The sequence below is a fragment of the Echinococcus granulosus genome (genome assembly GCF_000524195.1).
Source record: "Echinococcus granulosus chromosome Unknown EG_S00194, whole genome shotgun sequence".
In the NCBI taxonomy this organism is placed as follows: Eukaryota; Metazoa; Platyhelminthes; class Cestoda; order Cyclophyllidea; family Taeniidae; genus Echinococcus; species Echinococcus granulosus.
Genome location: NW_020170574.1, coordinates 44,059 through 54,558, shown reverse-complemented (window position 1 = coordinate 54,558; position 10,500 = coordinate 44,059). Strand labels below are relative to the sequence as shown.

The following is a 10,500-nucleotide window of genomic DNA, read 5'->3' as shown; positions in this document are numbered from 1 at the left end:
TACCAAAGTGAACTCCGATAACGCGTGAACAAATCTATGCAACCATCATTCGCCAATCTAATGCATGTAATTTACTGATCATGGATTGGCTGGCGAATTATCAGCACCTACTGTAAATTAGTGGGATTACATTACTCTAATAAATAAGATATGGCGAATTAGCAAAACATGTGGTTCATTTTTCGCTAGATGCTTCTGCTAACGCCGGAAGGAAAATAATAAAAAAGAAGACAAGGTTAAATTTCGATTTAACTGCATGCGCAGAACCTCTTCTCAAATTTACAGTACGAGCACAGTCCAATGTGACTCAAGCACAAGTAACATTAAAGCTCATTTAGTCACAAAAAGCAACTCAAGCCCGGCTTAGCTAAAAATACGGACTTTACAGGACAATTTACACATTATTGCGGGAGCGAATCAAACCGAATTTTTATACATGTTTTGGTAGCAGGCACCAGTTATATCAAAAGTCCACCTGAAATAAGACAAATCACATCAAATTTGGGCCAAACGTTTTTAGAATTGCCACACAATTCATAGGAAACTTTTGGCTTATTAACAGAAAGGGTAGCGAAATTTTGCTAAAAACGCCTACGCATACTTAATGGCTTTTGCCTAGAAAGCAGTTCTACATATCTTTTGTTTGCAAACAATTGTTTGAAGACGCTGAAAGTCACCCCCTTCATATATACGCTCTTCGCCCGTCGAGCTGGTAAGTCTTCCCATGCATATTCCAGGTTGCGATAGAAGCCGTCTAGTCGATATATCTTAAGAAGTTGTCTTATATAGATGCACTAGTTGCTTCGCCGCACTTGCAAATTTGGCGAATAATGCTCCTGTGTTTTCCACTATAATTTCCAAAGTCGACTTTAATGGACTTAACAAACATCATCCATCTCTAAACCCTGATCTTCCTTATTCCTTTTCGGTCAACAAGAATTTATTGCGGATTCTTTAACGTTATTTTATATTTACTTTTGTTTTCTATTTTTTATGATTTCAGAGTGACCAATGGCTACCTACTTCGATCTTTGTAGAGTGCAAGGTTTTTGCTCCTGCAATCGTTGCTGTCCCTTATCTCAGCTCTACTTTTGCCGACATTGTTACGATGTCAGATGTGGCAACTGCGTTTCGCATGAAGTGCGTTCCTTCCTATTCCATATCTACTTTTTTATTTGCAAAATTCTGATCGTTGTCAACCTGCCCAGGTGGATTCACATTACTGCCCTAATTGTTTGGAGAACATGACCAGTGCAGAGGCGAAGATGCGCAAACACCGTTGTGGCAATTGTTTTGATTGTCCTAGTTGTGGTCACACTCTTTCAACCCGCGGTACTCTCGCCTTGGCGCCAGCCGCTGGTACAGGACCAGCTGATCCCACATCTGGTGATTCACCGATGACTGCTCAAAAGACCTACTACCTCCTCTGTGGATTTTGTCGTTGGTCGACTCGTGAAAGCGGCATTTCCGACCAGAAATCTCCGGGTGGATGGAATGAGACACCCAACCCCCACGCTGAGCGGGTGAGTTAATTGATGGTGTAGTAGAGGGGTATCTGCTTGTTTACCTAGCTATGATGCCTTCTGCTCCCACAATCTACTACTTTAATACGTAGCGAAGGTGCGCTTTTTGATGCTTATCTCGCCGGTCTGATATTGGGTGTATGATAGCATCATTATGTCATTTAGTGTATAAGATTGGTCATTGTGAAGCATCCTTAATGGTTAGTCAACCTCAGAAAACAATTTGATAGTTAGGGATTGGCAGTGTCCTTGTGTGGCTGACACCTCTTCTGAAGAAATCGCATGTCCCACAGATGTTGTCGTAGGTGTCTAGAAGAGTTGGAAGGTTGGACTGTGTGGCGTTAGTGTGAGGACCGAGTTGCAAGATGGGGAGGAGGAAGTATGCACAGTTAAATAAAAAAATTGAAATCCTATTTCATAATTGCTCATTCTTTACTCACAGGGCAACCGAGTTATTAAAATCACCAATGAGATGATCATGTATTGGTCTGGCATTTGAGTCGCCTTTTAAATCATCATAAAGCATGCAGGCCCGCGATTACCTCTGATGTGGTGGTTCAGCAGGGCTTGAAGCCTCGACAGGAGTGCAGCGTGTTGGAGGTTCAAATTGCAAATTCAAATGTACAGCCTGAACTTTATAACATTCTGCTTTAATGTCGAGTGATTTGACTGTTGTCATTCATCCTCGGCTTAGTTCGTTTAGTTCCTACGGTTGAAACTAGTCTTACCTCATTTTAGATCGAAACACTGATAACCGAGTATCGTCAACTGGCTGCCAAGGAAAAAACTGAACGCGAACGCAGCAAGTACAAGAAGAGAACATACATTCTTTCTTTGGCAAGTCTGCTTTTGTTTCTGCATTTTTTGCATTGGTCCTTATGAGAGCCGTTAGTGCCTGAATGTAGCCCGTTTAAACAGGAATGGCAGGGATCTAATCAGAGAACATTATGTTTTTTGGGGTCATTCTAACAAGTCATTTGCTAATTTGGACTATATACCTTAATGCCGGGAGTGGATGCTTCTCATGAGTAATACGATTTGAGTAACTCAACCACCTCGTTCTGTTGTGACTTGCTTCAAGGTACAAAACTCTATTTTTATGCTCGCATCCATAAATGCAAATGCAGCCACAAACGTGCACAAAGCGTCTTCTTTTTCAACTTGCTAAATAGATTCACTTGGAGGTAAGTTTTTCTCCTGTGCATGCCCGTACAATATACCACGCAAGTACTGTGATCCATCCTCCACGCTTTGCCAGTCAAGCATGCAAAATTGATTCTCTATCTGTCCAGCTGTGATTAGCACCCGCTATTCAGTCTGCCGTGTACAGTGCTTTACTCTCTCTTGTTTTTGTAAATTACAGGAAAAATTTCCCGTTCTCACACCTCGTTTTCGACGCCGTTATTCCAACCGGGGATTATATGGGTTTGTTACTTCTTTATTAGCTTGAATAAGTATTACTACACACCTTCCATCTAACCAGCTTTCTTTGGGTCGTAGTTTCGGTTCAAGTGTTAACAATGCGTCAGATCTAAAACTGGATTGAATCAAATAAGTTCCTTATACTAGGTGGCCGATTTTGCGTTAGGGTTTTCGGAAGATCCTCTGTGTGGGTTATTTGGTTCTTTCAGCCGTGAAACGAATCCCAGTCCAGAGGTTGAAATTTCGGCTGCTCAGGCCCAAGCAATCACTGAAAGTTTTAATGTCGACGAGTTGGTCAACAAACCGTTCTCCTTTGAGAGAGGTGAGGTATTTTCAGTTACCCTCAAAAATGTTAATGCTACTTGCACTCATTCATTCTTGATTTGCAGCTGAAGAATCATCAGGCAATCAAGTTTTTATGTACTACCTAGTATCGTTTAATTACAAGTACAGAAGTAGTTTTACCGCTGCAAGGTGCCTGTGCCCACTATGAATGTCTCCAAGTTAATCCCCAGAAGTGTTTATGGAATCAAATTTTAGTGGTATTACATATTTTGTTCCCCAGAAGTGGAATATATTGGACATATTTTTGATACACAAGTTTGATATTTCCAATCGACACCCAATTTCTCGGATGCTGAAGTTCAGTGAATGCCAGTGTAATATTGTGGGTCTCGCTTCTATGTGTCCTTCGCTTGAATTCAGTCAAGTGTGCAAAGGAATATTCTATTTTTGGACATTTTTACTTTACCACGAGATTGAAAGGAGCACACTACCTATTCCGTTGCTCATTCTTTTGTAATTTGCCAATTAATTCTTTTGAAGGCGAAATTTTACATAGATTATAATTGACTTTTGGAAGACCTTAAAATGTATCAATCACGTACTTTGCGGGCGCTTTTGTTTGCTGTTCTTAAAGTGATATTGTTTAGACTATATTCGATGTTAAACACTTTGGTTGTTTGAAAGGGCTACCTCTAGTGCTTTTAACCGTAGTATTGCACCACTACCTTTTTTGTCGGGTTAGAGGACAGAGGTGTAAATGCTACTTTATATACATAAGTACTAAATTAGCAATGCTGTACACGCTGTTAAAATATAGTTATTACAAGATCTAGTGTTTATTTTCTTTTCATTAAAGAGTCTACTCCGTGGTGAGCACTTCCACTGACTTCGTCATTGCTGTAAGACCTAGTATTGCGTAAAAGTAAAGGACAAAATTTGGTAATATAATTTAGCGCATTTGTTACCGACTTTACATTGTCGTCACGGTTTTTTTACCTAAGTCTTCACCTTACAATATGGAGCACATTTGCATGAAAGAGTTGGTGTATTTGAACAATAAAACGGCTGGGCTGTGATGGTTGATTTTCTTCTGAGGTCTTGATAACGAATTCTCCCTTCTATGGTTCAAGCCAATTCATCTTTGCCAAATGGAACCGTGTTTACACCTTTTGATTCTTACGAACTGCTAAAAAAAAAGACGGACAGTTTTACTCATTTCCCCTTTAGACCTATTGGCCGTCTACGTCTTCATGCTTGGAATGCTGAATAAAGCAGACAAAAGGGCTCAAGCGCAAGCATCTTCTCTTTGCTTTTTAGCGACCTCTGCACTGCAGCGTCACATGGCACCGGCTCTACAACCGACAGAGACCAGGAGTCTCGAACCACGCCACAAAGCACTGGCAGTGAAACGTTCTCTTCGTTGTAAAAAGTGTGAACACACTCTGAGCAAGGCAGATTTTAATCCGAGTTATACCAAATTCCGCATTAATCTAAGCGCCATCTGCCACGTGCCCGATCTGCACTTTGCTCTACCGCCCTCCAGCCTTGCTGACTCCGCCGGCGACATCGGTCGACGCCGCATCACTCCACTGCCTCTGCCCACCCTCGGCTTCGACAGTGCGCCGCCTTCGAGCGTGCTTCGAGTCAAGGGATTCTCGATGAGTAAAGCATCCAATGTGGTTTTGATCGTCTCGAATCCTGCACATCGTGTTACTACAGTGCGCTTGCGGCAACTGACTGCTGAAGAGGAGAACGCCAAACTTGCAGAGTTTTTTGCCAAGAATGGAAGCGTTTTTGGTGCTGGCAACACTTACTCTACTGTGAAGGTGTGTCTACCCGCCTGTTCACTTATTTCTAGAGTTACTGATGGCTGGCGCGTTGGATATGCGCGTGTGTGTGTGTGATTTTAGTTGGACCTTCCTGCGGATGGGATCAGAATTGCGGCGAAGAGTGATGCCAGTGAGTACAACGATTTGACAACTACTGAGGGCACTGATGAGTTCAAGGATGATGACTCCAAGTAAGTATTATTCACACGAGTGGGACTATTCAATCAAGAGGGCACTTTTACAAGAACTTAGGTGTTTGAAACTTATGTCTTCAGGCAATCTATTCACGAAGAAATGAGTTAAGTCGAACATCAGTGTTATTCACTCACCCACTCAATTCATTTGTAGGGTGATTGCCTACCGACAGGGCCATAAGGTGGGCATAAACACTGGCCTCACGATGCTAACCTCTGGAGGTGTCCTGCGCGCAACAGTCATGATGACCTTTGATTACCTGAATATCACTCCTGCCGCGACCTCAAGTGTACTCTCAGCTGAGCAGCGGGCGGCCACGATGAGCGCGGTTTTGGCCGCCTCGGGCATAAAGGAAGTGGGTGACGCCTCAACCGCGTCTGCGATAGGCAAGGGAGTGGAAGAGGAGGGGGATAAGCGGGATGTAGCTTTACTCTTTCTTCTTGATTTTGGGACGTGTTGAAGTAGGTGTAAGTGTGTGTCTTCCCTGCCTCTGATGCTCCTACCCGCCATTCTTCTTTCGCCTCTTCATTTTTCACCTTGTTACTTTTTCTCAAAATGATTATCCTTCGCATATCATAGATTTCGGAGATAATTTAACGCCATTTTATATTTTGCATCTGAGGGAGAGAATATAGGGCTACCAAGACTCCAGTAGGAGTTAATGCTTACCATTAGAACGCATCCTTGGAATTATCATCCGCCGCTCCATGTGTGATTATTGTCGAGAGTCGGTTTTTTCGGAGCTGTAAAAGAAAAAGGCTTGCGAGGCTAGTAATCAGGCCTTATGTCACCAACAGGGAGATGGGTTGTGGGATACCGTAAAGGATTGGCGTGATCATTTTGCCGCATGGTCTGCGTCTTGTGGTCGTCGCTTCCAGAGCTTCGATATGAAATGGAGTAAGCTTGTATACTCGATTATCTTTATGGGAACACCTCATCTGCTGGATTATTAGAAGCGTTCCCTCGCTGGGAAAAAGATGACATTTAGTTCATCGCCTAGTCGTTATGCTTCTTGAGTCTGCGATGTCAGACTCACGTGGCGCCGATTGGAAGACAAGTAACTTGGGACTGAAGCAAACAGTGTTATATGCTTTTGTCGTAGTGACCATTAGCACTAGAAAACGGTACAATTTGGGACTCCGTGTCTTTCCGAGCATATTATTGAGCAGGCTGGCCTGAAGGCGGGTTCACAATTTGCGTTCGGAAGGATTGGGGTGCCAGTATCGGCAGCATGAGCGTTGCTTCACATCAGCACGACGGTCGGAGCAGTTACGTCATTTGGCATAGAGAAAAAGCAAAATTCTTTCGACAATGTAAGTAAGCCGGATGATCTAAAATGGTTGCATTTGACACAAACTGTTCACTTTTCAGAACTTTCTTTACTTCAGAGGTATTATTGCTTTTGGACTTACTAAAATGTCAAAACTGGGATACTGGTATTTGGTCTTATTTGCCATGATTGTGTTCGCTGCTAGGCGTCGAGGTCGTCGAAACAGGTCCAGCTACGATACGTTACCGTTGAATTGACGGCAGCTAAATCACGTTCTGAGATGGAGAATCCTCTTTTTCAAAGAGAGCCTATCTGTAATACCTTGATTATTTGCTAAACACTTCATTTTGGGTTCATGGGTGCTGAAGGCTCCGCCTTTATGTTTCCACTGGGTGGGATGGCCTGCGGACCATGCCAATAGCCTCTCAGCTCCTTTGTACTTCGACGGTACATTTTTGTCCTTGTATTATGACTTCTTTTGGCTTCAAAAAAGACTTAGGGTGCTACATTGGCGGCAACGAAAAGCATACCTACTTTTAAAGGATAATCACTCTGATTTTTATCTTTGGATGCTAAACCTTAACGTGAAGAAAGATAGGCAAACACTGTGGAGGAGGGAAAAGTTGAATACGAAGTCTTTCGTCGGCAAGTGCTTCAGTCCTGTGTTCTGCAGGCAAGCTGTTAACAACTGAAGCGACACTAACCGTGGTCGTGAAACATCCGGAAATGTTCGTAACGGAGCTTACTACGGTACTTGCATGAAGATGTTAATCGAGTGAGCACGTGACGCCACCTTTACCTACCTACTAGCTGTCTGAAACCCAGATAGGACACTGAAACGAGAACAAAGTGGCAAGGAGGAACAGACTGGTTCAAACTCCGCTCTTTGCCAAATGAATCTACTGTTATGCCCGTGTTCTTACGACAAGCGATGGACTTGCTTGATGGTCTGCACCATTCTCCTTCCTCCAATGTAGTTTCAAACAGGACGAAACTCTGGATTCAGTGTAATTGCCAAGAGGGCTTGGTGACTTTATGGTCAATTGTCCTCTCAGCTGCACGCGAATTCCGTGACTAACGCGATTGGTTCGTGGGTGCTTTTCCTGACAGCACTTAATACGTTGAGATGGCCGCCGCAGGAGGCTGGCTAAGGGGAGCGCCGTGGACGTCGCTCAAATAGTGAAGGGGTCTGCGTAATACTCCGATTACTTGTTTAACTCTTCATTTTGTTTCGCAGGCACTTGAGGCTATGCCATTGTTCTGAAGTCCGCAGAATGGCTTCTAGGCCATGCCGGTAATCCGTCAGACCTTCTACACGTCTACGGTACATTTTCTATCCTAGACTCGGGGTGCTGCAATACCTGTGCTTGCATTCGCAAAACACTATTTTTCTATCATAAACTAACCTTTTTTAGCAAGTTGTTTTAATTTTAGATTAGTTTGGCTTTCAAACCAAAGTTGTGGATTGAAATTTGCACGCTGCTTTGAATTTGTAAACAACACCGCGAGTTCGCAACCTTTTTCGCAGCATTGTAGCACCATTATCACGGACTCGCTGGGCTTCCAAGTTCTCTAGTAGAGGTATCTTTGTCAAATGGTTCATATTACCAGGGAATTTGTACAGTGTTTTTAGTTCGCTATGTTCCATAATCGCGATATTTAGATAAAGCATGAGAGCAAATGGCATTTTGAAAATATTCGCGAAACACTTTGCCTGATGAAAAATGCACTGCAAGGGTACTTCCTGTAAAGTTAATGTAATGACAACATATCTAAAACGAAATGCATTTGTTGATCAAGATCTGTGTGGAATGCTACAATTTCTAGAAAGTAGAGCTGACTGCTGCTTATGTTTGGAATTTCATCAGCGTCAAGTTGAAGAGAAAAGCCTGACAAGTCAAATCGTTTCCTAGAGCCTTAAAGCGGAAAGTGGCAAAATGTTTACACTTTTTAGATGCAAATCCAGAGCTCAATCTATACTAGATAAGAGCATTGGGCAGTTTGAGTCTGACCATAGTGGAAAAGCTAGTGGTACAGGTGAACTTATTAACCCTAAATTCTATACACCGCTCCCTCCAACAGTTACAAAACGCGAGAAATATGGTTGGAGCGGCCATGAACTCTGCCCACAGGTATCCACAAAACCTTCATCGGTTTCGTCCCCCTATCGAAGCCACCGTCGGTAATCGCGCTGCTGACCGTTCGTGCAATTTACCTGTTTCGAATTAAACTTCAAAAGATCTCAAGTGTACCAAATGAATGTTGTGCTGAAAAACTGTACGTGGGACTGGGATCAAACATCGCTTTTGTTTCTGATATCAACTAGGAGAAGGTTTGTCGGGAATGTTAGATTTAGCACGTAGAGTCGCAAGAGGGTGACCAATAAGCAAGACAAGGTAGCCAATTTTACATCCTAATTGCTTGAGACATTATTCTTAATGAGTCTAGGCATACTGGAGTGGACGGTCGCCGATGGCTCTTGGAAAGTCAAATGAGGTGTAGTGTCCAAAAAAAAACAAATTCAGACATTTGTTGATTTTTTTAAGTCAATCTTGAAAACTTCTTGTTCAACACAAAATATGGGTAGGTGTCTGCAAGGAAATAGTGTTTATGTGGCTGAGCCTGGATTCATTCGAGATCATGACCAGAATAGCCGAGGTTTGGGATAGAGCCAAGATAGGTACAGCCCTTCAATATCGAAAACGCGTGTTCAACTAAGGCTTGATATCTCCTTACACGTCCGCAGGGTGGTAATGTTGGGGTGTTTGCAAGGGAGAACAAGCAGAACTAGTATTAGTTTACAAAGTGGAGATGATATCATTCATTGTTTTCTTGATGGAATACACTACATATGTAGGTCCTGGGAAGTTACCGGAAGCGGATTTCGTGACAATAGGGTTATTTACAGTAAAACAGATGTGGAAAATCACCTATTGCACATTGTTTTAGAATCTGACCTCCATAATGTTGAATAAGCATCAAATCACTACAAATAAAGCACATTTTGGAGCTAACTGATCCACATAAGATTGGGCAAACAATGGTTGTTCAATTATTCATGTGATATATTGCTTGGATTACTCGGACACTGAAGGGCACAACGATCGCACTTCCGTCCAGAGGCACTCAACCCTTTTTTACGTCGGCAATACATCCTTTGTTCTGAGGAAAGATTTAATACGACATATTGGTGGCAGTGGAAGGTAAAACGAAGCCTAGATTACAAACAGTTTGATTTTATTTATTTTATTTTTTTATTTCTGAAACGCGATGGAGGAAGAGCATATGCTGCGGATGGGAGAGTCTGCATTGGACCTTTACAAAAGAATTAAAAATGACGTCCAAGTCCCGTGGTCTGCAAGGAAGTTATTAGCAACTGAAACGGCATTATCTGGAAAGGCTCGTTACGGAGCTGACAACGATAACTTTATGAAGATGCCAATGAGGTGAACACGCGATGTTAACCTTACTTCGCCACTAGCTGAATGAACCCCAGATAGAACACTGAAGTGGAAATAAACCGGCAAAGAGGAACAGACGCGGAGCTCTGTTAAACCCTGACATTAATTATATGACTGCTTTTAGACCAGTTTTCTGACCAATATTAATGGATCTGCGAGATGGCTAGCGCATTTTTCCCATCCCTGAACTCAGTTGCCAAAAAAGATGGAACTCCAGATCCAGTAGAATTGCTTAGAGAAGTCAATGGCATTGTTTGTGGGTATTTTTCTTAGAACACCGACTACGTTGTGATGGCTGACGCGAGAGGTTGACCGAGAGGAGTTCTGGACACGAGGCTCAAAAGTAGAGGGAGCTGTGGAATTCTTCAATTATATGCTCAACTCTTCGTTTAAGTTTCAGTGACACTTAAATCTAGGTCTTTGTACTTTTGCTGGATAAAATGGCCTCGGGGCCGTTCCAGTAGCCTTCTAACCCTTCTGTAAATCGATAATACACTAGTCTGCCCTACTTTTGT

The 10,500-nt window shown here is 42.7% G+C and overlaps 1 protein-coding gene across 1 annotated transcript; it reads left to right on the top strand. All coding sequences in view use genetic code 11, as the record gives it.

Moving 5' to 3' along the window:
- Window positions 1-1,011: 1,011 nt before the first annotated feature.
- Window positions 1,012-8,850, top strand: EGR_10152 (Dynactin subunit; the record flags this gene model as incomplete). The annotated part of the gene is made up of 11 exons (XM_024499401.1): window positions 1,012-1,140; window positions 1,209-1,523; window positions 2,262-2,329; window positions 3,155-3,267; window positions 4,548-5,056; window positions 5,141-5,250; window positions 5,408-5,675; window positions 6,007-6,151; window positions 6,424-6,571; window positions 8,479-8,656; window positions 8,698-8,850. 11 exons carry the CDS (start codon window positions 1,012-1,014, stop codon window positions 8,848-8,850), a joined length of 2,136 nt encoding a protein of 711 aa, XP_024346184.1.
- Window positions 8,851-10,500: the final 1,650 nt, after the last annotated feature.